Genomic DNA, 27,835 nt, shown 5'->3' with positions numbered 1-27,835 from the left:
CTAACTCTTTAAATAGGTAGCACTTGGACTTCCCTTCGCATAAATAGGTTAGGAGTTGCTATAACTTGGAACAAATCTCTCTTTTATAGGCCCAATTTTTAAGGCGCTTTTTGTCCAAGAAAACTTGTCCCTTCCTGTTCTTTTCGGGGTTTTAGCAGGGTTTTAGAAGTACCCAAATCCGCCTGTTCTTATCTCGCTTAATTCTTTTCAATTCAGTTCTTGTCAAGGAATAATAATTCTTACAGAAATTGTAGAGCAATGGCGTCGGATACATTAACTTACACGGACTCGATGAACTTTAAGGTGAGGGAACTGTTGAAGGAGGTTCAGTTCGAATGCTCGCCGGAAACCACTGCAACTGTGGACAATGTTGTTTCTGGCATAAAAGAAGCAATTGATAAGATCCCTGAGGACCAGGTCAATCTCTTTCTAAAACCTTTATATCATCCTTAGAACGAAAACGTAATTTATGTGTTCAAGAAAGTAGTAATGTTATAGCGGCAGTCAGTGGGTATACTTTAAATCACACGAAATAGTAGTGGTGAAATACAACTTCTTTTTCTTGGATAAAGTAAGTGGTATTAATAACAGCATCAAGAAGATGCAATAATTCCAAGAGGGACAAGAAAAAAACTCACCACCATAGGCTAATCCAAGATTTTGAAGTTCTAATTCAATTTGTGGGTGAATTGGAACCTTTTTATTTTTGATAAAGTAAGTTGTATTAATAACAACATCGATGCAAGAATTCCAAGAGGGACAAGAAAAAAAACTCACCACCACAGGCTAATCCAATATTTTTAAGTTCTAATTCAATTTGTGGGTGAATCAGAGCCTTTTTTTTTTATAAAAAAAAGTAAGTTGTATTAATAACAGCATCAAGAAGATGCAAGAATTCCAAGAGGGACAAGAAAAAAATACTCGCCACCATAGGCTAATCCAAGATTTTGAAGTTCTAATTCAATTTGGGGGTGAATTAGAACTTTTTTTTTTTTTTTGATAAAGTAAGTTGTATTAATAACAGCATCAAGAAGATACAAGAATTACAAGAGGGACAAGAAAGAAAACTTAACCACCAGAGGCTAATCCAAGATTTAAAGTTCTAATTCAATTTGTGGGTGAATTAGAACTTTAAATCTTGGATTAGCCTCTGGTGGTGAGTTATTTTCTTATTCAAGGAATTCTAAATTATGCTGAGTTACTAGTTGACTCCACTGCTCCACTCCTCTCTTTTAATTCTTGTAATCATTTTGTTGGCAGGTTAATGCCGACTTGGCGCCGGGATTTGTTAGAGATATCAATGCGGATAAGGTGGAGTTCACATTTAAGAAGCCAAAATCTTTGGAAATTTGCGGGAGTTATTCTATACATTGTGTTACCAAACACGATCTAAATGTGGATCTTTTTCTTCACTTGCCAAAGGTGTGCTGTCTATTTTCCTATGCAGAGCTATACTCTCGGAGTGTCTTAAAGTCCTACTTGATGTGTATTGTATTATATTATATTATATTGTAATTTATTTACTTTTCACTTTGATGCTAAGTTCAAATCTTTTACTTGGTTACATGATAATATAAGAAGCTTGGTATGTAAATAAGAAAATTCGCATTGTTTGAAATGTCAAAACTTTAAATTTTTAGCTCTTAGTCTATGCAATGGTGCAGGATCTATAAGCTAGGGAAATGTGAGAAAGTTAAAATGTGATAATGTTTTAATTGAAAAACAATCAAATCCCTTGAAGTCAGAAATTGCTCTACTTGGTCTGACTCCATTCAAGAGTAGGGTTAACAGCAAAGCAGGGAACATGGTGAATAAAGCAAGCTATCTGTTTTCCATCTTCTCCTTATAGCTTCTTTTTTACATAATACATGCCTTCTAAATTCCAAACTATGAATGTGGAGAGATGGGAAGAAGTTTTACTTAATGAATCCTAGTTGAGGGCTTATCTTACTGGAAAAAAAGTAGCCTGGGAAACACGCATGTAATGGTGGTTTTATAGTTGTGAAAGATTATAAGTTTTTGTTCATGGGATCTGTCATAGGTGAAAGCTCATTTGTCTGTATGCTGAATGAATAGTGTGAAGATTGTACCTTATGTTTCATGTGAACATAGTTGGAACCAATTGATTTTGGCAAAATGATCATGCCGGTCTCATAGTAAATAACCACATTCATGATATGTTACTCTTCTTAGTTTCTTGTTGTGACATATCTTGTTCTTTTTCCAATCTGTTCCTTTTGGCAGGAGTGCTTTTATGAAAAAGATTACCTAAATTATCGATACCATGCCAAAAGATTCCTTTATCTCTGCAAAATCAAGGAGCATCTGACAAAATCTCCGTTAATCAAAGCTGTGAGATGGTCTAGTTTCCAAAATGAGGCTCGGAAACCTATTCTACTTGTCTATCCAGGTCCTGTCAGATTATCTGCCCTACCTTCTCTTGCTTCTTTGTGGGCAACATTTTCTGGCATTTACTGCAGGTTTCAGTTGTCTATCTGACTTGATGTTCTTTTGTTATTGAAGCTGTTAAGCTTATTGGAAATGCTGGATTTGTTGTGAGGATAATTCCTGCTGCAACATCTTTGTTCAGTGCAACAAAACTTCGCCTTGAGCGAAACAATATCCATACTCTCAAACAAGGTTTAAATATTTAGATATTTTGTCAAGCTTCTTTTCTCATATTGAATTGCTTCTTAACATTGATGGCACTTATTTCCACTTCTAGGAGATGCTTTACAAGCAACACCAAGGTACAATAATAGTATATTGGAGGATTTGTTTCTTGAGGATAATGCAGAGTTTGTCAAAAGAACTTTCACTGGATGGAAAGAATTGGGGGAAGCCTTGATACTGCTAAAAGTATGCATTTTTTTAAGGAACTAATACTCCAATAGCTTGCTTTTCTTAGTCAGAATATTACATCAGTTGCATATCTGTAGGTGTGGGCTCGGCAAAGGAGTTCAATCTATGCCCATGATTGCTTGAATGGGTTTCTAGTCTCTATAATATTGGCCTTCCTTGCAACAAAGCCTGGTAGGCATCATATCAACAGTTCCATGAATACAATGCAGATATTTCGTATCACAGTGGACTTCATCGGTATGTATTCTGTCCTCTATCCTGGTTTTCTAGTACTATGATTACCTGCACAAGAAGAAGATAGACCATGTTTTGGATTTAGACATAGATATGTTAGGCTTCTGTTGGAAAATGTGTAAGATATTACATAGGGGTAATAATTGGAGTTCACAAAAAGAAGATATTACTTCTTGTATACGGGTAACTTTTTGCCCATTTATTGATAAAATCTTATAACTTGATAAAAAGAAAAGTTCATAAATTTTCTTAGACGAATGTTTAACTTTGCATACTAAATGGATTGTAATGATGGGATTAATAATTCCGATATTGCTTATACCTGGAAGCAAAAATCAACCAAACGAAGGATACAGTAATCCCGAAATTTGCTGGGATTATATTTTGTAATCCTGGAAACAAAGCACCCCTTAAGTCATGTTGATAAGCATGTTTTGTTTACCTAAAATAGGTAAAAAGGTCCGCTTACTATGTTAGATGCTTAAATTAATCTGATCCTTAGAATTTGTGGCCACCTGCATTTGGCTTTTTCTTGCAAGGGAAAAAGGAGTTATCTGGCGGATAACTCCTGCATTTGACTTGAATACCAATTGCCTAACACTTAGTCTCCCAAACATTTGTTAATAACCTTAACATGTATATTAACTGAAGTTATGGGCTTATTTGAACTCAACTTGTGAGATTTTAACAAAGTAGGGCAGCTAAATAATGTGAAGAGTTTCTCTTGAACTGATGACATTATTTAACATGTACACTTCCAAGCATTTGGTGCTGTGAATTTTGTTTTCTCCATGTTTTATCTTTTCATTTAGTGGAGTTGGCTAATCATGGAAGAGAAATATCTTAATTAGTGTGCTCTTCACACTTATCTTTTATTTGGTTGAGTTAGAGAACAACTGTAGTATTAATTATTTTTCTGTGTTTGCAGCCACCTCTAAGACATGGGATAAAGGGCTTTTTATTCAGCCCCAGCATGAAAAAAGTGCTTCAAACAAGGTTTATTACTTTTCTTTGTTTGGTGATTACAAGTTTTAGTTGTCAGGGAGAGTGCACGTGGCTTTAAGAAGACATACTTGCCAAAAAGAAGTGTGTGATGGATTATAAAGATGTATCTATGTTTCAGTATTAACTTAGTTTGAAAGAGTTTTAAGGATTTAATTAAGAAGTAAAAACCGAAGACATTTTTGATAAAAAAGAAACAAACAATCAACAAGGTGTAGAAAAGCTATTAAACTACCTGGTACAAAGAATGGAGCTTCACCTTTCCAGGCAATGTACATGGAAGAATGTCAGACATGTTCCCCCTCCTTACGTTGCATTAATTCATGTTCTTGTTTGATTGTCTCAGCTAAATTAGTATATCTGTCTTCGGTTATTATGCTTAAAAAATCTTTTTTTCTGGGCTGATAACCAATTGTTACTAATCCCTTTTTATTAGTTGTCTAAATAGGTGACATGATCAAACTAACAAAGGTTTTTAATTAGTCCATTCCTCCCTTTTTATGCATTTTAGGGGTCAACATCTAAAAGCCTTGTTACAAATGCCATTGTTTGGTCTTTGAGAACTCGCATCTCACTATGTAATTGTAGCGGCAGACGGCACCTCTTCATAAGATGCATGGGTTACATTTTTGTGAATTACTTCAACTTCTTATTTTCTCTTTCTTGACTCCAAGGAATTGAAACAGGTCTAATAATTTAAAGTGCTGTTGTGCGGTGTACCCATACTCATTTTACGTTTCGAATGCAGGATATGCAGTTGTTTCCTGTGGTCATTTGCAATTCATTTGAGGACTTCAATTTGGCATTCCGTCTGTCACACAATGGTTTCCAAGAGGTGATTTTTGAGAATTTTAAAGTGCACATTCCGTTGATTTAATCTGAATAATAAGTGCATTGCCATTTTGATCATAATGATCTAACTGCTAATGAGAATGGAGAAATAATAACACTGTCCTTCCTCCATAGTTTGTTTCTCAGATGGTTCAAAAAATTGAGAAGGTGAAAAGGTTTTATATTTCAAGTCTGATTCATGTTCCACTAATAGAATGTTTTGATTGCTTTTATAACTTACAGCTGCGCCATGAGGCTGCTTTGGCAGTTAATTGCATCAACAAATGTGGAGATGGTGGCTTTGACGAGCTTTTTATCACAAAGATTGACTTTCCCGTTAGATATGACTACTGTGTGAGGTGCATCAAATGAATTGTCTGTATTTGCTCTACTATTAGTGTCTTCGAAGTGAATTTCCTTTTGCTATTATCAGAGTGCTGAATTCGTGGTGGCTATTATCAATGATGCTTAGTGGAACTAGTCACCCTATAAAATAATGAGTATGTTTAAATATCTATCGAAAGATCTGTAATACACTATGTCCCGCTGGTCTTTAAAGCCTTGATAAGGGGGATGCAACATAAGAAGCTTTGTTTGTTTTTTGTGCGTGGGGTGGGGTGGGGGGCGCTAACAAGAATGGGTCACATACTAAGTGATTAGCCTATGCTTTCGATCACAACTATTCATGGAAGTACAAATGTCTTATATTAGCCTTTTTGGTTTTGTTGTTGATCACCAAGATCACTTATATCGTGCTTTGATCCTCTAGGTTGAACTTGAGGGGAAACCGTGAAGTTTCTAGCTTAGGATACTGCTTAGATGATGAATTTTGGAGATCACAGGAGCAGAAGGTACTCTCCCTCATGGACCAAGGGTTGAGAGACAGATCTAAGTCTGTTCGTGTTATTTGGAGAAACACTTCATCTGAATGCAACTTTGAAGAGGTATATATTATGTTGTTCTTCAACTAAGCTATCATGGTATATAACTGATCTTATTATGGCAATAAACTATTCTAGGGACTGTCAGAGCTAGACAATGAGCCGTTGCTCATTGGGATTTCTGTCAACTCTGCAGAGGCAGCCTTCAAAATGACTGTCATAGGTCCTAGCCCTGAGGAAAGAGATAAGGTACAAGTCTAGCTCATTGATTATCCAGTTAACTTTTGTTCACTTTGCTTTACTCATACATACTGCATGATATCCCGCCAGGCTTTAGAATTTCGGAAGTTTTGGGGAGATAAGGCGTCACTTCGACAGTTTCGTGATAGTAGAATAGCTGAAGTTGCAGGTTCGGTCATAGATAGACTTCTGTTTCTGCTTCTGCCAGACTCGGAGATTGTTGAATTGATATCTTTTTATTTCTATTCTGTATGGTCCTCAATTACCAGTATGGGAACATGAGGAGTGGCAAAGGCATCTCATCATAAAAGATATTGCCGAGCATGTTTTGTCTAGGCATCTTTCCATACCCAAAGAAAAAGTCGTTCCTATTGTGGATCAACTTGATTTTTGTCTCCTCCACAGGGATGTAGGTATGGTCGTAATTGCTGGTTACTTTCAGTCTTTGCCTTCTCAAGCTTGAAGAATGCCCCTTGTGAATAATGAAGTTGTTTTTCAGATCCTATATCTTTCTCAAAAAGTTTGCTGGTAGCACTTGAAGAGCTGTCAAAGCGTTTGCTTCAGCTGAATGACATTCCACTAAAGGTGTCGACTGTGCAAGCTCTAGACTCAGGTTTCCTTTCTCTACTCTAAGAGTGTTTTTCATACATATAGATTTGATACTTCTATTACTGCAAAAACGGTTCGTGCTTACAGTTAGTCACAGCTGCTAGGTTGACATCTGTCTTTCCGCCCATGCCTCATCCTCTGGCACATGAGAAGAGTGTTGGCATAAAACTAAGGAAGTCCGTTTCAACCTGTATAAATCCAGTTGAAGTTATGATTCAGGCATGAAAAGCTATCCTTGCATAGTTTTGTTGTATAATCTGCAGTGGATCCCCAAGAATTCTTAAGGATTTACCTCCCCCTTTTTTAATAGCTTGAAGGGTCTGGAAGTTGGCCAATGGATGAAATTGCAATAGAGAAGACAAAAACTGCATTTCTTCTTAGAATTGCTGAGAGGTTAGCCTTTCTTGAGTTTATTTTTCAAGGAACAATACTTTGTGTAAGCCAACATTAAACTTGTTTGAGTGCACAATTCTGGCAGTCTGCAGAACAATTGGGGGATGATGTTTACAGCTACAGAAGATGATGTAGATGTTCTAATGTCTGGCTATGCATTCCGCCTTAAAATTTCTCATGAAAGGGCTCTTGGTTTGGTGACTGGGCAAAGTAAGACAGTTTGTGCCTGTATTCTCTACTTCTTAAATGGAAAATTTCCCTTTTTTTTATGGAACTGTTTACCTTATATGGAAAAGACAGCCTGTAGTGACCTACTGTTCTTTCTGTAAGAACATATTTCTGTGTATTGATAAAGAATGATTTTTTTCCTCAGGTAATAACAGTCGACATCAATGGAGCCTCTCTGCTGACAGAAAACTTCTTCTGCAACACCAACATGCGAGCAAGATCAATGCTTTAAGGGGTCGTTATCCTATATATGGACCAATAGTTCGGTAAGGACACGAGTTCATACTCCATGCCCTCTTTCATCCTCCTTATAGCTCATTTACGTCTTTGCTTTGCAGGCTAGCTAAAAGATGGGTCTCTGCACACCTATTTTCCACGGTGCTGACAGAGGAGGCAGTTGAACTATTGGTCTCAAATCTTTTCTTGAGACCTTTGCCATTTGAACCTCCTTTCTCCCGAATAGCAGGATTTTTGAGGTTTAATATTTGTCACTCTGAATTCATTTTACTCAATTATATTACCATTTACTTTCTCTTCCCAACTTCTTCACACTCAAATGCTCTTAACTATTTGATTTTAAGTTAACTATCAAGAAAGAAGGAATTACAATTTGGTGGTTGCTTGGAATATATACATGTGCTCCTCCGAGAACCTTCATAATTCCCTGCAAAATTGTGGGCGACTGTCATGCGTGCATCAACTACTGTTCACTTTCTGTAGTTGTAAAAAAATTATGCTTGCTCTTTCTCATTTATGATGGACTTCTTTTTTCTTTTCCCTTGTTTATGTTTGCATGTGTCACTTGCAACTTATATTTCTTTCACAACATGGTAGAATGTTATGACCCTTGAATGACACAGCTAACTTTCTGTGCATTTGATGCTATCTGGTCGAGGGTAAGAATGTGGTGGGTCTATTGTGGAATCTATCTAGTGGTGCTTCAGGTAATGTATTTATGTGCATGATTTATTGGGTAGGAGGGGGAGGACTCAAACGTGTGCATATGTGTAGACTGTAGAGCCATGGTTGGCTGTGGTGCTGATTGTTAGCAGATTTTCTTTTATGAAATAGGCAATGGCTCTTGGCAGTTAAGCAGTAGTAGGCTCTGATTGCCTCTAATGTAGTAACTTTAATTGATCTTTAATTATGATTTTGCCTGGTCCTAGCATCTATTATGTCCTAATCATGATCGGTTGATGTATCTGGTCAAATTCCTGGTGTCATCGCAAGTTGTTTGGACCCCATGGCATGTTCGGTCGGCCAAGCATGGCGCTTATTCTGGTGTCATCTGGCTTATTATCATAATTGTACTGTTTTGATCCCCATAATCATGGCCAATTGCTATTCGTTTCTGTTTTATGTTGCCTATTGCCTCATGTTCTTCACTATAGCTTCTTTTTGTACCATGGTCGCTGTCAAATCTTCAAATTTAACAGCTATGCCAATTCAAGTTTACAGTAACGGTAGGAATAGTATGAACCACTAACCCCCAAAGTTTTTTCATTCCCAACACTTCACTGCTTGCAATTTTTTTCATTTACAATCCCAAGTTTGATTGAAGAACACTGTGAGAGAATATTTATCATATTATTTATTAGGGTGGAGTGTGGTGCAGAAGCTACTTCTAAGTTCTAACTACTTATGAATATTGGACTCTACAATATGAGAAGCTTCAAGGCGCTTCCACTGTCCGATGAAACTCTTTTAACTTAACGCAGACCGAGAAAGAATTGTTGAAGGTGCAGATCAGTTTTGTATTTAAAAATCCCAATACGATATTGGGGCTTGAAGCATATTATAAAAAGTAAAGGACTCAACTTAAATAAGAAATTTTCTTCTACCTTTATAAATTTATCAGTTCTACATGACAATTTGTGCATCTATATCAAAGAGCAGCAGATTCCTCAAAAGAACAGAAATGCTAGGGTGGAAGTGCAGTACTTCTCCTTGGTAGTTAAGACCCCTGTAGGCTAGAAGATCTACATAAGACAAAAGTTACTGACATAACAGTAATCACGTCAAAACATACTCTTGTGAGCAGTCAATTGGTGGAGTGTCTTGCAAACCAACGTCTGAGCTCTGGTAGCTGTGTTCATTTTTCTTGCTTGTTTTTCCCCCCTTTTAAATTCCCCTGTCCTTTTATGCTCTTTGTTGTTTTTGAGGTAAGAAATGGATGAAATCTGAAGTGGTGCTTTCAGTTTCAAATTTAGTTATAAACTCTGTTAGTTGGTTACTTTTTCTTATATTCTGTATCTTAAACAGGTTCTTACGATTATTGTCCGAATATGATTGGGCCTTTTCTCCCTTAATTGTTGATTTTGATGGCGACTTTTCAACTGAGGAGAAAAATAAAATTAATGTAAGTACCAAGCCAAATACTCCATCTTTGTAGGGCGTTCCATGCTCTTTTCTTGATTTTCCATGTAATATTTTTATAATTCAGAATACTATTTGCATATGAATTTGACAGGAGAATCTCATGAGAAGTAGAGAAGAGCATGAAAAGGACACACAGAAATTAAGTCCTGCAATGTTCTTAGCTACTAAATATGACATCACATCTGAAGCGTGGACAAGATCCTCACCAACTACAGCAGTAAGTGTTCCTCAATTATTTTACACTTGTATTAAATCTTTGCCTGTATTTTATGGAATCTTGTTCACCGAAGCATAGTGTTTTTCTTTTGCAGCAGTAAGTGAAGAAGCATAGTGTTGTGCTTCCTAATATTGATATGTTGCACCCAAATAGTTGGCACATGTTTAGAAAATACTGTAGATTAGATGTCAACTTAATACCATTGATCCTAGAATGTATGACCAAGGTTTCAACTGTAGAAAAGTGGCCTCTGGAGAGGCTCATGGTAATCTTAGTTTCCATCTGCAACCTATTTTTTGCCACTGCCTTACCATATACATGCTTACAACAAAAGTAATTCTTATTACTATATGAAACCACATGCTTTGTCAATATTGTTTGTGGTGGCATCATTTAGGAGAAAGGAGAAGTATTTCATACGATTGTAACCATGATCTGTCCTGTACTATATTTGGACCAGTGAGGTTAGAATTCACTCTTAAACTGAACGTTTGCATAGGAAGCTTATCAAACATCTACACAACACAAAATTACAGCAGATCTACATTTCCACTTCTTGTTCATCTTTTTCTCTTTTATACTCTAGCTAATGAAAAGTAGCTAGAAGTAAATCTTTTAAAAAAAATATATATATTTGTTATTGTAAACCTGTTGTCAAACCCAACAAGGAGCTCAATATTGATCCTATTCCTGCTCATCTCCCTTGGTGGCTTGATCCCTTAACTTTATGGTTGGAGGTGGAGGGTCCTTACCATTAGGTTATCCCTCTTATCTCAAAATTTTCATGAAGTCAATTGTGGACGTTTAGCTTGGGACACATGACTACTTAAAAGGATAAATATTGTTATCGTTATGGATAGTGAGATATCATAAGATCAAGCAATCAAACAATAAGGTAAAGCATTTAAACTTTCTATGGAACCAGGAAAAGGCCTTTAGTCTAACACCATCTGTGCATGTAAGTGTGGCACTCTTACTAGTTTTTAGGAAATATTGTCGTTCATGGTTGTCTTGAGAACAAACTCCTCTCATGATTGTTGTGTGTGTTGATAAGTTTTCACGATTGTCATGGCTTTTTCTCTGGCATTAATGCGGGTACTAATGTGTACTAGGAGCTAAGAAGACTGGTGGCTTATTCAACTAGCAGTGCAAATTTGTTGACCAAACTGATTTTGCAAGATGGACATGATTCTTATGGATGGAAAGTATGTAAAAACATCAATTTTCCAGTACCTGTGAATTTGCTTGCTACGACGTGTCATTCATAGTGCTGTTGATGTTTATCCTGCAGTGTCTTCTTCGCACGCCTCTGAGCAACTATGATGCTGTTGTTCTTCTCCACAGGGACAAATTGCCTTACCCCCAGCATCTTCTCTTTCCATCCGAACTTGAACAAGGTTCTTTTTCTCATCTTTCTTTGTAATTGCATTTGTTTCCGCATGATATCTACCTCTATTTCCTCCCCTATTTTCACCGATTAAGCATTGAAACTCCTGTACTAATTAGAGTCTGAAACACTTCCAATTTTTTTCTAGAGCGGTGTGTGGTGCGTGGGCCTGCATCCAAGATTTTCCATCCTTTCTTTTCTCCTGGAGACTTAAAAGTGAACTCTGGGGAATTGAAACGTAAGCTGATGGTGAATTTTGATCCAGTAAGGTGCTTTATTACCGATATTGAGGCAAGTACTTACATTTGCTGACATTTTTTCCACTGAGGTGCTAGTCAGTTATTCAATCCCTTGAACCCCCTTGTTCCTGTGATTCTGAGGATTACCCATTTCTTCCTGCCCATATCTGATGCAGAAAGGATTTCCCGATGTGGTCAAGGTGTGGTACGATGCTGTGGGTGGTGATGCTCTTGGTCTTACATTAGGAAAAGCAAGTTCACAGGTATGCTTTCTAGTTGTATTGAAGTAACAATGATGTTTGGATGTTTAATAACAAGATGGTACTTGTGGTCTGTTCTCCAGAAACGGAAGCATGATGACTCCACGGAGGAGAGCACAGATCTTTTGAATACGCTAAAAACCATAGGCGAGGTTGGGAAAGGCCTTGTGAGAAGTATTCATGTTGTTAAGGCCCGACAACGTCATAATTGAAATGTTCAAAAGAATGTACACTATGCGTATTGTTATCAAGGTTACTGGCCGGCAGGGAGCTCTTCAAATTTTGCAGCATAACTTTTGTATATGTGTAGTTCTCTTGTCGAAGAGCCAACAATCACTTGTATTTGTAATTGTATTGAGAAATTCATTTTATTATTCGAGAAAAAAGAGAAGTGCATGCAATTTCTTTTATTTCAATTCTAACCAATTGAGCCACCAACAATTGTTTGATGTAATCCACAAAAGCCTATGGATACATTGCAAGAAGGAGATAGTAGAAGTATGGATTTTACGATGATTTTTGTACTTGTACAAGCTTAATTTGAGTATTCAGATAGGTTGACCATAATCGTACCTTGGTTCTATGAAGAACATGTTGTATTGATGACCAAAGGGAGAAGTCTTCTGAAGAAGTAAGTTTCAACGCTTCTCAAGACAACATAGCCATCATAGTGGAAAGTGAGTGATACACACTTTTTAGTTTTGGTGTTTCAAAGAAAAACTATTAGAATTACAACTTTACAAGTGAAATGGATGTATTTCTTTGGTTTGGCAAGGGTTACCTCTCATTAGGGTGTCAAAAGAATATGAAAAGAATCAAACTTAACTAAATCGATTTATACTTTTCCAATAAAATTGTGAACTTTTATTTAAGTGTACAACTGACTTGATCAATTGAGAGGGTCTTTTAAATTTTTAAAAATATAAAAAAATTTCCGAACCGAATAACCTTTCTATTTTATATATTAATAATATATTAAATTTAATATATAAATATATTTTATAAAATATAAATATAACCTAGGTCCTAGATATTATGATAGATATTTCATCAAATAATATGACAAAATCTATGCAAGCACTCCTAGTATAAGATCAAACAATACGGTAACAAAATTTTACATTCTTGACATCTTGATGAAGAAGTGAAGTGCTTCTTCAAAAATATACCTGCAAAAGAAATATTTTAATAATTGTATATTTTGAGGCGATACTTTAAAAGTTAAAAAAATCGAGAATTAACCGAACCGTACTGATACTGAAAAGAAACCGATATGATTGGGATGATTTTAAAAAATCTAATTTTGATTATACATTATAAAATACCCGAACAATTGAAATGGTATAATTTTTTAAAAGTAACTGACTGATCTGTACCATTTAACACCCCTATCTCTCATTAAAAAAAAATGTAAGAAAAATAGTTATTGCTCTTCATTTCAATTTATTTGTTCTAAAAAATATAATTTTTTTGATAGCTTTTCTAGTTTCAATTTCAACACAATCATCATATTTTAGGGTGTGTTTGGTATGAAGGAAAATATTTTCCATGGAAAATGTTTTCCTGGAAAACAAGTTGATTTTTGACTTATTTTCTCATGTTTGGTTGATGAGTAGAAAATATTTTCCGGAAAAGATTTTTAGTGTTTGATTTATGAATGAAAAATATTTTTGAGAAATATTTTTTATTTTTACTAGAGTAGAAAATAATTTTTGAAATTGAAAATAGTTTTTAAAAACAAACTTGAATTTTTTTGGGGGGTGGGGGGTGGGGGATGGTAGGGGGTGGTGAAGGGGGGCGGGGGTCGAGGGTAGGGGTGAAAAATTGAAATTTTGAAGTTGAAATTATTTTTTAAAAAAAAACTTAAATTTTTTTTGGAGGGGTGGGGGGTGGGTGCTGGTAGGGGGGTGGGTGGGGGGTCGAGGGTTGGGGTGAAAAAATAAAATTTTGAAGTTGAAAATATATTTTAAAAACAAAATTAAAATTTTTTTTTGGGCGTAGCGGGGGGGGGGGGGTTGCTGGTAGGGGTTGGGTGGGGTGGGGGGGACTGGGTAGGGGTGAAAAAAATGAAATTTTGAAATTGAAAATATTTTTGAAAAACAAACTTAAAATTTTTGTGGGGAGGGGGGGGCTGGTGGGGGTGGGTGGGTGGGGGGCTGGGTAGGAGGTGGGTGGGGGGGTCAAGGGTAGGATGAAAAATGAAATTTTGAAGTTGAGAATATTTTTTAAAAACAAACTTAAATTTTTTTTTGGGGGGGGGGGGGGTAGGGGTGGATGTGTGGAGGGCTGGGTAGGAGGTGGGTGGGGGGTCGAGGGTAGGGTGAAAAAAATGAAATTTTGAATTTGTAAATATATTTTAAAAACAAACTCAATTTTTTTTTGGAGGGGGGTGACCGGAGAGGGTAGTGGGTGGGGGTAAAAAAATAAAAAATTGAAATTAGAAATATCTTTTAAAAATAATTTTTAATATTTTTGGGAGGGGTGGGGGTCAAAAAATTGAATTTAAAAACAAGCTTTAAAATTATTATTATTTTTTGGGGGGGGAGGGGGGAGGGGGGGATTTGAGGGTAGGAACAAAATAAATTGATTTTTTCAACAAAAAAATAATTGTAATTTGAAGTTCGAAGAGAGTTTTGGAAAATGTTTTCCTTAAGTTTAGAAGGAAAATCATTTTCCTTAAATTTGAGGAAAATGAGTTGATTTGGAAAACATTTAATCCAACCAAACATGAGAAAATTAAAAAACATTTTCTGGAAAATGTTTTCCTTCATACCAAACACACCCTTAATGTCAAAGTAAAAACCGGATAAAAAGGAAGGGAGTACTGTGGAAAATAGGTAAAGTTTATGAACAAATTCCAAAAAGAGCGGGACAAAGCATTAACATGCTAATACGCATGTAGATTGTGGAAGAGAGAGGTTATTTTGACATGGTACCCAAATCAATCAGAGAGAAGAAGAAAGATGGTGCACACTGCCTACGATACCTTCCAACTCCTCGATAATTCTCCCTCCAAAATCGATGCCATTGAATCATACCGCTCAAATTTGCTCATCGCATGTTCCGACGGATCGCTCCGTGTTTACGTTCCAGAATCCTCCGTTTCTGACCAATCTGATTTCCATTCTGAAACCTTAGAGCTTCATCAAGGACCCTATGTGCTTGAAAGAACTCTGAATGAATTCTCCAGAAGACAAATGCTGGCCATGGAAGTCCTCGTCTCACGAGAACTTCTGCTTTCCCTCTCCGAGTCAATCGTGTTACATGGGTTGCCTAATTTGGAGACTTTGTCAGTGATTACTAAGGCTAAAGGTGCAAATGTATATTCGTGGGATGATAAAAAAGGGTTACTTTGCTTCGGGAGGCAAAAGAGAGTCTGTATTTACAAACACGACGGTAATGACTTGAATGTATAAGTTTAATTGTTGTATTGTTAATTGAAAATTTTACATTATTGTCACGGCAATGCGGTTTCTGATCTGTTTAGATGAGTGGATGTGTACTTGATCAGTCTCTGCCATATGTGAAAGGAAAAAGGAAGTACTTTTCTCTATGGACTGATCAATCATTTAATGATGTTACAAACATAATGTAAAACTGTGCTTTCCCACTATTAAGTGGACGTAGAGATATTATATATGTTATAATAATCGTTGGAAAGATTGTTTGATGTAAAAAAACATAAGATAATGCCCAAAAAAATTGAATAATTTAATGATTTGAATTTTTGGAAGTTTGTATAGAAATGGAATGGTTCAAACATTTCATGACATCCAAAAATAGCCGAGTGTTACATAAATTGGGACAGGGGGAGTATAGTTTTCAGTTCACTACATTTAGTTTAACACAAGTATCATAAAGGCCTGTAATTTATTTTTCCTTTGATTATCAGGTTTCTTGCTCAAAGCAATTTGGATATTGATGATCGAATTTTTCTAATAATATAAGAGTTCTGTTACTGTAACCTGATTTTTATTTGAAACTTCTATAGGGGGGAGTGGATTTGTGGAGGTGAAAGAATTTGGAGTTCCTGACACAGTTAAGTCGATGTCATGGTGTGGTGAGAATATTTGCTTGGGGATTAGAAGAGAGTACAAGATATTGAATACCACGAATGGTGTATTGTCTGAGATGTTTTCTTCAGGGAGGATCGCCGCACCTCTTGTGGTGGCTCTTCCACCTGGAGAACTTCTTTTGGGCAAGGTAATGTTGGTTATTTCTTTTAGAAAGGTAACAATATTATATATCATTGGTACAGAGGTTGTGCAGAAATCATATTTACATTTCAAAAGAAGAAAAGATATCTCCTTACTCTTCTTACAGGGATTCTACGATATCTATCAAAGATTCAGCATCATCTAGGAATTTTACCTTAAACCAAAAGTGAACTTAAGAGCAGGTAGTTCATCTTGCCAAAGCTGGTCTACTCCTATCCTTCCCACACAAAACACATGTTGAACACAACTTCAACCTCTTTTCCATCAAGTTGTCTTGAGTCAAGCATGATTCTTTTACAGCTAGCCAGAAAAATGCCATCCTATAAGGTATCTTCACTTCCTAGATATGCTTCCACGGCCATTTGCTGTCTTAAGTGGCTCTATTACCTGGAAAATGCTCCAAACTTCTGAGAGATTCAGCTATTTTATTTACTTCCCAGTCATTCAATGGTCTTCTAAAGCCTATCGCTGTCATTATTACATTGAGTTGATTGACATTGTAGTTCTTTTCCACACTTGCACACAACACTATGGCCTGGTTGACTGAGGTGGGCTATCTTCCCTAAGTGTTGTTTCTTCTCAAATTCCACATACCAGAGATCCAATGTATCCATAGAGCAGGGGAAACATACTTTTACTTCAGAATTTAATTCATGTCTGATTCACCTTTGATCCTCATTCCTTGGATGATATATGATTCCATAGAATCTATAGCTTTCTTTCTATGACTTAGTCGATGAAGCCCTTGTGGATCATCTTTCACTTCTCTTGAGTAAATTCCTAATCTTTGAAAACTATCTGTCCAGCTTTTTATGCATACTGAACCAGTACTGGTTGGTTCTAGGTTACCTTTTTGCAGTAAAATTACTGTTAATTATCAAAAAAAGATCTTTGAAAATTATCTGTATGTTTAATCGCTGTTAAGTGTTGTTGTTACAGGATAATATTGGTGTCTTAGTTAACCAAAATGGGAAGTTGATCCAAGAAGGGAGGATTTGTTGGTCTGAGGCTCCTGCAGTTGTTATTATCCAGAAGCCGTATGCAATAGGTCTTTTGGGGCGACATGTTGAGGTAGCTTGAGTATTTAGTTTGCTAATTAGTACTTTTTGTTCATTTAACCGAATCTCCTTAGATCTAAATAATCTGGAATGACAATGCAGTTTGATGTTTTGGAAAATTGCAGATACGTTCTCTTCGTGTTCCTTATCCTTTGATTCAAACAGTTGTCCTTCGGAATGTTCGTCATCTTGTTCGAAGCAACAATACTGTGATTGTTGCTCTTGATAATTCTGTTTTTGGATTTTTTCCTGTGCCTCTTGGTGCGCAGGTAATTGTCACTCTAGAAAATTTTCTTTAATATTATGTTGAAGTATATTGCTTACGCTTCTAGTCCAGTATTAAAACTGTAGCACATTTATGTCTTGTGTATTTGAATGACTCATTTTGGATGGACTCAAGTTTGTCATGAAGCTAATCTGAGAATGCCTTAGACACTCAAACAGAAAGTCTAAGTCCTGCAAAATAAATCTATGTTGCAAGTTGTAATGATTATGATTATGAGTTTTGCTTATAAGACCTCATGAGCCAAATAATTCATCTTCTTACTTCAGGTATCAAAAAAAGATCAGTTTAGTCTAGAGTTTTATGGAGAAAATCGTGAAAATAAATATTGCACTGGAGAATATTCTTCATTGTATATAAAAGAGCAAAATGTAGCACATTGTCCAATTCGTATGCTCCCTCATCTCTTTGTATATTATGTGGTTTGACTAGGAGTGCAAACTAAGAAATTTGTTTGAATTGTATATCACATTCATGTGGTGGAAAAGATCAAGTTAAATATTGGAGTTCATGTGCACGGCTGGTTTGATTGGAAAAATATAAGACTGTGATATAGTTTAGACTCGAAAGTTTAATTTGGGAAGTCATCCAAAGTGAACCGTGTAATATACGTCAGATGGGGGGTATATTCTAGTACCAGTGTATTTTGTCTTTATGATTTACCGTCACTGAAGTGCCCTAAGTCAATTACTATTGGTGTTCAGCTGAGGTGATGGATAATGGAGATTGAAGGATGTTAGTGGTCAAAACAGTATGTTGAACCTTGTACATTAAGGTTTGGAATGTGGACTCTTGGATTATTATTATGGATCCAAGGCTCGTCTACTGTTGAACCTCAAGTACCACCATCTTTAGCCTTCAACTTGCATAACTCACTAGGATCCCAGGTGGCCCCATAAAGCCAAGTTCTGATGCTTAAGTGAGTGTTGACCAAAAACTGCTAGGTGTTGACCAAGGTAGAAGAAAGATTGACACAACCTTAGCACCAAAAGCTAGCTTTTAAGGTGGGAAAGCCCAAGGCAATATAAGCTCCACATCGGGTGGCTCTGATACCATTGATACAACCTTAGGAGAATAGCTATTAAGGTGGGAGAGCAAGGCTATATAAGCCCCACATCAGTTTCCCATTTAACCGATGTGGGACTCAAGTTCCATTCCTTGCAATAATAAACAAAGATGGAGAAATATGGGGTTTTGCTTGTAATCTCGTGCTTATATTGTGCTTTCTGAACTGAGGACTGGTAGAGCCACTCTTGTTCTTGGACTGCTCCTCTGGCTAGTTAATCGAGATATGAAGGCAATTATCCCATGGCTTGTTAATCAAGATTTGTAGCAGTGAAACCTGGGTTCAGGCTCATACCTTGCTTCTTGGACTTGATCTGCCAGTTTGCCAAAAGAACTTTAGGTCTGAATTATTGAGTTTGGATCAGGGTATGTGGAACCTGTCAGGCCATGCACCTTGAACCTGTTACCAACAGATCTTAATAAAGGATCCTTAAATTCAACAGCATGGTAAAAGAATTCCTTGACGCACTTCACAGGTACAAAAGTCAGGGGAAGACCCATTATTCACTGAGTTAATTTTGAGAGTGTGATTCCAACTTTTCTCTATGATGCAGATTGTACAACTAACAGCATCTGGAAACTTCGAGGAAGCCTTGGCTTTGTGCAAATTGCTACCACCAGAAGATTCAAGTCTTAGATCTTCAAAGGAGCAATCAATTCATATGAGGTGATTGCCCCCTTCCCCTGTCCCCACCGCCCCTCTTCTGCACCAACTTTGTGCTAAATTGTAAGTCAATAGCAACAGCATCTCATTTACATCATTTTCATCACCTTCTTGTTTATATTAATGAAAGTTTTTTTTACCTGAACCAAACAAAAAGATATCTCATTTAAGTCATGGTCACATTGAACCTCCTGGGGGTTGGGGGGGGGGGGATTTAACCAAATGTTATGTGTTAACATTGTAGTTCAATGGCAATAGTCTCTTGTTAAGTCAAATTTATTGAAATTGCATATTTTAGTATATGATGTTATGGTGTATACACGTTTATATTTAGCACAAGTTACAAATAGATATGCATCCATTTCGAGGCTGATATCAACATAGCTGTGAAGTCTTAATTTTAAAATTTCTAGATCAAAACATCTGTAGAAATTTCTATGAGAATCACTGAGGCCAAAAATTTGTGGAAACATCTGTAGTTGATATTCTTTATAACTAGGGATTTGTTCTTTCTTCTAGAGTGCTTTTGAAATCCTCAATCAGAAAGTTTTGGCTTGTTAATGGCTTTGATAATGTGGCTTCTAACAAAGTATGTCACATTTCTTGATAAAGATTAGACTATATAGAGGCTATATAGAAATTAATTCTTGTTGAAAGCTTGGACTTTTATTTTACTCAAAGAAAAGACTCTCAATAAAAATGTAAACGTCTTTGATAAAATGTAGGCAGGCTTCAACCGAAATGTGAAATTATTGATAACAATGTACATTTTTTCCTTTGGACAGGAACAATGTATAGGGTATTAGTACCATAAACTTATTTGAGGTGTTATGTTTGCTTGAAAGTTTTACTTCATCTAGTGTAGTACGCATGAGTAGTAAGACTGACAGCATACTGGCTTGACCAGGAAACTATCCTGGCTCGATTTTCTAGTCAGTTTCTTTTTCCCAGAAAAGATGAAATATGAACAACACCCAAGGGTGAGGCCTAGTGGCTAATGTATTGAAAAGGCCCTGGGAGACCAGGGTTAGAATTCCAGCAAAGGCGAAAAATATAGGTGATTACTTCTCTTCCTGCTAAACCTTGATGGGCAGGGTCAGCCAATACGCGTGCTCGTGGGAGGTAGACGGTAACACGGATTAGTCGAGGTTTGAACAATCTGTCATTTACACCATTGTTATGGGAAAAAATTGAAATATGAACATTGCTAGGCAAGAAGTTACTAAATACAACTTGGTTCTTGTCTCTTTTGTTTTTCTTTCCAATTTTTGTAGTTTTAGCTCATTAGTTATTTATTTTTTTTGGAAAGAAGGAAAGAAAACGAAGTGTGAAACTAATATACATGAAGATAGATAACAAGTCTTTGTTTCAGATATGCGCACTTTCTATTTGAAAATGGGAGCTATGAAGAAGCAATGGAACATTTTGTGGCATCTCAAGTTGAAATCACTTATGTGCTCGCCTTATATCCATCCATTATTGTTCCAAAATCATCTTGCATACCTGAACCACAGAAATTTGCAGATGTTGCAGATGCACCATATCTCTCCCGAGGCTCTTCTGGTCTGTCAGATGATCTAGATTCTCCGCCTTCGGATGTATTTGAATCTGATGAAATGGATATAGAGTCCAAGAAAATGAACCACAACACTTTGATGGCTCTGATTAAGTATTTGCAGAAAAAGAGATACAGTGTCATTGAGAAAGCCACAACTGAGGGAACTGAAGAAGTGGTTTCAGATGCTGTTGGAGATAATTTCATTTCTTATGGAACTGACCGATCCAAAAAACCAACCAAGGTAACTTTTCAATGTTTGTCTTATGCCTTCCATCGACAGCGTTTCGGGGAAATATTTTTTGTTGAATAAGTTCCCAATTGAAAGTCAAAGTTTTGACATTAAGCAGATCTCTTCTTGATAACTGTGACTAGCAATGTATTTAGTATTTTCAGCAAAGCTTTCTAGAAATCCCAAAGACTCCACCCAGGGAAATTGTATGCAGTTGGCAGCGCAAATTATATTGAGCTGTTTAACATGTACCTTTCTTTGCATCACAGTATAAATACCTTTCTAGCTGCATGTGTTTGATGTATTTAATTACAGAAACCTTATCAGAAAGAAAAAAATCAGTTATTGCAAAATAATGTGATGGATTATTCAAGTCATCGATTATTTATTGCCTTCTGAAAAATACTGTTTCATTTGTATCTTCCAAAAATCTGATGTCAGGGAGGTAAGTTCTGATTCTTCCATATGCAAAAATACTGGCTTATTCTAGTGAGTCTACTGAAGGGAGAAACCACTTACACCTCAAAGAGCTGTTAGTACTGGGATAATTTCTACTTAGCTGTATTACATGCCTTATTTCAATCTAAAATGTATTTTCTTTGATCCATTTAGGGCAGAATTCATATTCCTATCACTTCCATCGCTAGGGACATGGCTGCAATACTGGACACTGCACTTCTTCAAGCTCTGTTTTTAACTGGACAGTTCTCTGCTGCTACAGATTTTCTGAAAGCTCTCAACTACTGTGATGTGAAAATATGCGATGCGTTCCTGCAAGAAAGAAGCCAGTATGCTTGTCAGATAGAACTTTATAGATGCAATTCAATGCATCATGAAGCACTGAAACTTCTTCATCAACTAGTAGAAGAGTCCAAGTCAGAGCAAACTCCTGTAGAGCTCTTAACGAAGTTCAAGCCTGATATGATCATTGAATATCTCAAAGTATGCTTCTTTCTCTGCTTTTATTTTCTTTCCTTTGGGGTTTTTAATTACTTGAAAGATGTGGAAGCTTGTAAAGTTTTTGGATCAGCTATGCTGAGATTTGGCGGGCAGTTTGAGTTTTGGGTCCATGTCCATTTGACCCATAAATTTTTAATCTTTTATACATGCAAGTTTCTGGAATTTTTATAGTTTCTTTTTTTCTTTACACGCTTCATTTATGCTTAGCACAAGGTAGAGTGAATCTCTCTTTAAGGATTTTATGGAACAATGCTTCGCCAACGCAGTTATCTGATTATTTCTTCTATTTTTGGCAGCCCCTTTGTGCAACTGACCCCATGCTTGTCCTGGAGTTCTCATTGCCTGTTCTTGAAAGCTGTCCTATGCAAACCATTGAGCTATTTTTGTCTGGTAACATTCCAGCAGACTTGGTGAATTCTTACTTAAAGCAGCATGCTCCAGACATGCAGGCAACATATCTAGAACTCATGCTTTCCATGAATGAAAATAGCATCTCAGGGAATCTGCAGAATGAAATGGTAGAGGCACTTGTTCATCTGTCTGGTTTTTCTGTAGCTTCTCTCTTTCTTTCCCCTTTGTACCTTCTATTGCATAAAAGCTATTAAAGCAACATTGCTTCAAGTGAAGCCAGAAAACTGAGGCTTATAGTTCTCCTCGTGATATGGGCATATGGCTAAAGAAGCTCACATGTTTAGGCTTCTTTGAACTCAAAGCTTTGAGAAACCCTGAGTGACAAAATTGAGGAACAATTATCCTGCCTCCTACTATTTCTCAGGGGATAAAGATTTTGCTCGGACTCTTCAAAACTGTCGATGGGTGCGTGTTGGATCCTCCAAAAGTAGTGTATTTTTGGAGGATCCAACACAGGTGCAGTAACATTTTTGGAGAGTCCGCTCAACATAGTCTTTTGTGCTTCAATTCCATGCGTCTGACAAAATGTTGAGTGTCTGTGACTATGATAAATGCGCTTAGTAACTTGTGGCAGGTGCAAATTTATCTCTCAGAAGTGCTTGATTTTCATGCTGAACATAATTCCCAGCAAAAGTGGGATGAGAAAACGTGTCCTCCACCAAGGAAAAAGCTACTGTCTGCTTTGGAGGGTATGTCTGGATATAATCCAGAGGTGTTGCTGAAGAGACTTCCACCAGATGCTCTGTATGAAGAACGTGCAATTCTTTTGGGGAAAATGAATAAACATGAACTTTCCCTGTCTATTTATGTGCACAAGGTATTTTCCCACCTTAACTGCACATGATATTTTAGGATTGGCTTTTATCTAATGCATTGATGCTTTCGAGGGGATTTAAGGTATGGCAAAAATCTAAAACTGTGCAAGTTCTTCATCATAAGTATTATAACAGACTTATATTGTGAACTTCACATTTGCTGTTAGATCGGTTGACTAATGTGCAATCATTTCACTCTTTTTTTAGTTAGTGTACCTGTTCGTCCGACATGTTAACCTTCTCATAGTTTAACTACATCATTGGATTTTGCATTGACCCTTTCTTTCTCTGTATGTTGTTGGGCTAGTATGCATTCCCAAGTAGGGACATTGGATATGTCATCTTTTTGTCATTAATACATGTCTAATTTTATGAATTTGATGGCAGACATTGAAGTCTTTTCAGTTGTCTCTGTGTTGCATTTTACCAGCTTAAATTGTGGGTGTTTTTCATACTGAAGTGAATTGCTCTCTTTGATTTATAGCTTCATGTTCCTGAACTTGCACTGTCCTATTGTGACCGGGTGTACGATTCAGGACTTCAACAACATTCAGCAAAATCTTACGGAAACATTTACCAGACTCTACTGCAAATCTATCTAAATCCTACGAAGACAACAAAAAAATTTGAGAAGAAAATTACTAATCTGGTATCAGCTCAGAGCCCTGGGATTCCAAAAGTTGGTTTAGTAACTACAGCAAAGGTAAAAGGAGGCCGCTCCAAGAAAATTGCTGAAATTGGGGGCGCTGAGGACACTCGATTCAGTCTAAGTGGCACAGACAGTGGGAGGAGTGATGGAGATACAGAAGATGCTGCCAAGGAAGGTGGTTCTACTATTATGCTAGATCAGGTACTTGATATTTTGAGCAGAAGGTGGGATCGAATCCATGGCGCCCAAGCGCTGAAACTGCTGCCAAGGGATACTAAGCTACAGGTAAAAGAAACATCAAAATGTGATGGTATACATGAGCTAGATAAGGAAGTTGGTCATTATTTAATCAAAACGGACTGAAGTAAACAAGCATCACTCCTTGTGTACAGAAATGATTCTCTTTCTCTCACAAAAGAACCCAGAGACAGGCTCCGCTGCTAAACCATCATGGCACAAGCACCTCCCCATTGCCAAAAGCTAAAAATGAAAAAACTCACAGAACACAAGCTAAGATATATGTTCAAGAGTGATGGTACTCACTGCATCTGAGCACTAATCATGTTAATATGTCCTGAAGTCCTATGTGTGAGTGTTAGATTAGTCATGGTCCTTAACTGCATGTTAGATGTTTCCAGCTATATTATCTCTAAATATTGACTTTGAGATAATACACATTAAGGAATAAGGAAGATGCAAGGTGAAGTTTGATCAATAAAGGGAAGCCCAGTGCACAAAGCATTCGGCGTTCACGCAGGGTCTGGGGAAGGGCCACACCCCGAGGGGTGTGATGTAGACAACCTACTTCCCCAACTCACATATGACCTATAGTTCACGCGGAGACAACTTTACCTATAGGTCACATATTGAAATTTGATCAATCTGTCTTTCAATTGTCGAGTATATCAAATCATCTGTTTGAAACAACTATGCCAAGTAAAATACTCCCACCGTCCCATTTTATATGTCATCCCTTTCTATAAATAGTTGGTCCATAATACTTGTCATTTCATAAAATCAATGCATAAATTACCATATTGTTCCTTTTTTACCCTTGTGAGTTATTAGCCTTGAAAATATACATTTGACAAACTTAGAAAAGCTAATTAAATGATTCATGTTCATTGGTTAAATTAATTAATCAAAATAAATTAATTCATATTCATTGATTGAAAACTTGAGTTCCAAAAAATTAAATAAGGGTAGAGGGGTAAAGTTACATCATTTCTTAATGCAAGTGCCAAGTAAAAAGGTGACATATAAAATGGGACGGAGGGAGTACTATCTAATGTTACTCACTATGCACTGGTAGATATCAAGTTATGAGAAGCTAAGGTAGTAGACCCTACATGGTTTTCTGAATATTCACATACACTCATAGTGGGATAGTACATGCAACATTGTTTATTTGTGAGTAAACATCCTTTCATACCTTGTGAAACTGCAGAATCATTACCTCTAGCTTTGTCTGTGCATGGAATGAGCAAGAATGTTTCACATCTTGATGTTATAGTATTGTGCTGATCCATTTTGGCTTCATGCAGAACTTGCTTCCATTTCTTGGACCTCTTCTGAGGAAATCCAGTGAAGCATATCGGAACTTCTCAGTGATAAAAAGCTTGAGAGAAAGTGAAAACCTACAGGTAAGTTTTAGTGTTGTCACATACAGATTCCATATCCAAAATGCTCGGAAGGAACCTTCGATATCCAACCCCACGTGGAACCTGCCCTAAGAGCAGTTTTCAAGAAAAAAATTGGTCATTCTGATGCATACAACAGTTTATATGTGGTAATTTGGGTTTTCCGGCATCATATTACCTGTTCTTTTGTTCCCCTGTCCCCCAGCCAGCTTAGGGAGGCTTGTTATATCAATGTAGACTGTAGAGTACATTGATTTTTTTTTACTGGCTTGAGCGTTTCACATCTTTTTTTCTTTTTTCTTTCCTTCTGTTTTATGGCAACTGCCAATTGTCATCATTGCTATTCAACTGTTTTGAGTGTACTTAATTTCTATGACTGGATTGTTTTACTAAAGCTATGGTTTAGTATTTGTTGTCTCTCATTTTAATGCTGTGAACGAAACAGGTTAAAGATGAACTGTATAACCAAAGAAAAGCAGTTTTGAAGATCACAAGCAATAGCATGTGCTCTCTTTGCAACAAGAAGATTGGCACCAGTGTCTTTGCAGTCTATCCTAATGGTAAGACAATTGTGCACTTTGTTTGCTTTAGAGATTCACAGAATATGAAGGCAGTTGGAAGAGGCTCTCAGTTGAGGAAAAGATGATAAGGAGAAGTTGGATTTGGGATTAACTGAATGTTTTGGGTTGCTATTGGTGGCATTGATCCCATTTCTTCATGCTAGCACCGTTTAACATGTTCTGCAGCTCAGTTTTAAGTCGCCATTTATCCTGAAAGTAAGACACTTCTGCTCTCAAGTCACAAGGGATGCAATGGGTTGCTAATGGTAAAGTGTGCAAGCCGAGAATGACAGTGCTTCTCACAAAGGAACATATTATACACATTTTTTTTGTAGATTATGTCCAATGTGGAAGCGAATGCAATTGATTTGATGTTGTGTATTTTTCTGTATTAACATGGATGAGAGCTCTTACTCGAGGTGGTTTATAACTTAATTTTGAATAGAGTGTCTGTATGTAGTGTTCTGTTACAACTCAGGTAGTGAATGTTCAATTAAAATGCAATAATACACAATTTTCTTTTTTGATTGTATTTCCATGTAAAGCAAATACAGTAGTCTTTTACTTCTTTGTTGGGCAAACCCCATTGTTATACATGACATGACGTGACAATAAGATTCACACTGACATCCCACCAACATCAAACCTTGATTGACTATAGTGGCTATCTTTTCCCGGTGAAAAGGTACACAACCACCCCAATCCTAGACCCATCGGGCGGAGGCTCTGTATGTATGATTTGGACATCGAAAAGCTTCTTAGCTCTCTTGAAGAAAACAGATTCCTTCTTCCATCTTTTCAAATGAGCCATAACAAAAGCTATCTTCTTTCCACCTCCTAACAGGAAGAACCTCAACGTCTCAATCAGAGGATCATAGAGATGATCATGGTACACCACATCAGATCCCAAAATCAGGTCATAATCTCTACCAACAGCCTCCATATGCTGGTTATCCCCCCAGCTAAGCGCCGCAACATCAACACCCCCACATTGCTGTTCCAAAACCTTGGAGTTTGCATCAACATTGAACTGTATATTAGGCAGCACATGAGGAAGGTCGGTGACAGTAACCTTAGCACCAAGAATAGCAGCAGCAGCTATCCCAACAACACCTGTTCCTGAACCCAGTTCGAGAATACGAAGGGGCAGTGAATCCCCTTTTTCCTGACGTTTGAACAACTCGGAAAACGGAGTTGATTCGCCGCTACGGATGTTGTCAAGGAGAGTGACGAGAATGGTAGCGGCAGGCCAGAGTTGGAAAGAAAGGCCTTCAGAAGGGAGTTGTCTGATGACTACATTTGAGTTAATGGATTGGAGGAAATGGAGCTGCTGTTGTTGCTGCTGCGGAGTGGCGCCATTGTCATGGCCATCTTGTGGGAGAATCATAGTGAAGGGATTGAGCTCGTCGGTGTCAATGTCTCCTTCGATTTCAACAATTGGAGAAGACATGTGACAGGCGGCGGCGGCGGCGCTTCCGGGGTTTCTTGAGGGGTTTATCCGACGCAGTCACAATTAAGGAGTCTTGCCCTAAGATCAATTTTTAGTATTTTTTTTTTCTAATATAAATGATAGTATTACCAAAAATATGTAATACTCCCTATAATTTAAAATGGTCAAGTTGCCAGAATAGTTTGATGGACGCTAGATAAAAAGGAAAAAAAAAATGGCACGAGAGGAGTGCAAGTTGTTGGATCGTGAATTCGTGATTTGTGGTTTGGAATAAATGAAACTAGTTAATTAGATCGATTTTTTATTGTTTTGGTTATTATAGATTTTGTTGTTTTCTTTGGTTTATTCGCGTTTTATCAGGGTTTTTTTTATAAAATATATGATAATATACTTTTAATTTTAAGAACATATTAGATTAACTATATTGTGGCATAAAACTACCAAAACAATTAACCTTTAAGAAAACAAAAAAGACATGTATATATAATTAAATTAAATACGTAGTTTTCTCCCA

The 27,835-nt window shown here is 36.9% G+C and overlaps 3 protein-coding genes across 4 annotated transcripts; 2 read left to right on the top strand and 1 right to left on the bottom strand.

Annotated features, from left to right (window-relative positions):
• The first annotated feature begins 137 nt into the window (after positions 1–137).
• On the top strand, positions 138–12,153 carry LOC125822459 (uncharacterized). Its single transcript, XM_049501858.1, has 26 exons — positions 138–417; positions 1,261–1,422; positions 2,245–2,410; positions 2,524–2,640; positions 2,726–2,859; positions 2,940–3,099; positions 4,025–4,092; positions 4,847–4,933; positions 5,173–5,288; positions 5,699–5,873; positions 5,949–6,059; positions 6,141–6,219; positions 6,320–6,463; positions 6,550–6,663; positions 6,757–6,878; positions 6,970–7,052; positions 7,138–7,262; positions 7,426–7,546; positions 7,619–7,756; positions 9,543–9,639; positions 9,751–9,876; positions 10,989–11,081; positions 11,168–11,273; positions 11,412–11,558; positions 11,683–11,765; positions 11,846–12,153. Exons 1-26 carry the CDS (start codon positions 259–261, stop codon positions 11,972–11,974), a joined length of 3,162 nt encoding a protein of 1,053 aa, XP_049357815.1. The 5' UTR covers positions 138–258; the 3' UTR covers positions 11,975–12,153.
• Positions 12,154–14,628: 2,475 nt separating this feature from the next.
• Positions 14,629–26,290, top strand: LOC125822003 (vacuolar sorting protein 39-like). Of its 2 annotated transcripts, XM_049501379.1 has the most exons (12): positions 14,629–15,158; positions 15,754–15,965; positions 16,919–17,050; positions 17,163–17,306; positions 18,940–19,052; positions 20,422–20,848; positions 21,449–21,778; positions 22,093–22,314; positions 22,782–23,024; positions 23,507–23,956; positions 25,216–25,314; positions 25,757–26,290. In XM_049501379.1, the coding sequence occupies exons 1-12, from the start codon at positions 14,726–14,728 to the stop codon at positions 25,955–25,957; spliced, it is 3,006 nt and encodes a 1,001-aa protein (XP_049357336.1). In that variant the 5' UTR covers positions 14,629–14,725; the 3' UTR covers positions 25,958–26,290. The 2 variants fall into 2 exon arrangements, with proteins under 2 accessions (XP_049357336.1, XP_049357337.1); XM_049501380.1 differs by lacking the exons at positions 14,629–15,158; positions 15,754–15,965 and adding an exon at positions 16,073–16,306.
• LOC125822004 (uncharacterized) lies at positions 26,278–27,395 on the bottom strand. Its single transcript, XM_049501381.1, has one exon. The coding sequence runs from the start codon at positions 27,319–27,321 to the stop codon at positions 26,536–26,538; it is 786 nt and encodes a 261-aa protein (XP_049357338.1). The 5' UTR covers positions 27,322–27,395; the 3' UTR covers positions 26,278–26,535.
• Between the last annotated feature and the right edge of the window lie 440 nt (positions 27,396–27,835).

Source organism: Solanum verrucosum, unplaced genomic scaffold, assembly GCF_900185275.1.
Source record: "Solanum verrucosum unplaced genomic scaffold, falcon-dt-bn FXZP01000103.1, whole genome shotgun sequence".
NCBI classification, from domain to species: Eukaryota; Viridiplantae; Streptophyta; class Magnoliopsida; order Solanales; family Solanaceae; genus Solanum; species Solanum verrucosum.
Note: the sequence above shows the minus strand (reverse complement) of the source record. Positions and strands in the feature narration are given on the sequence as shown.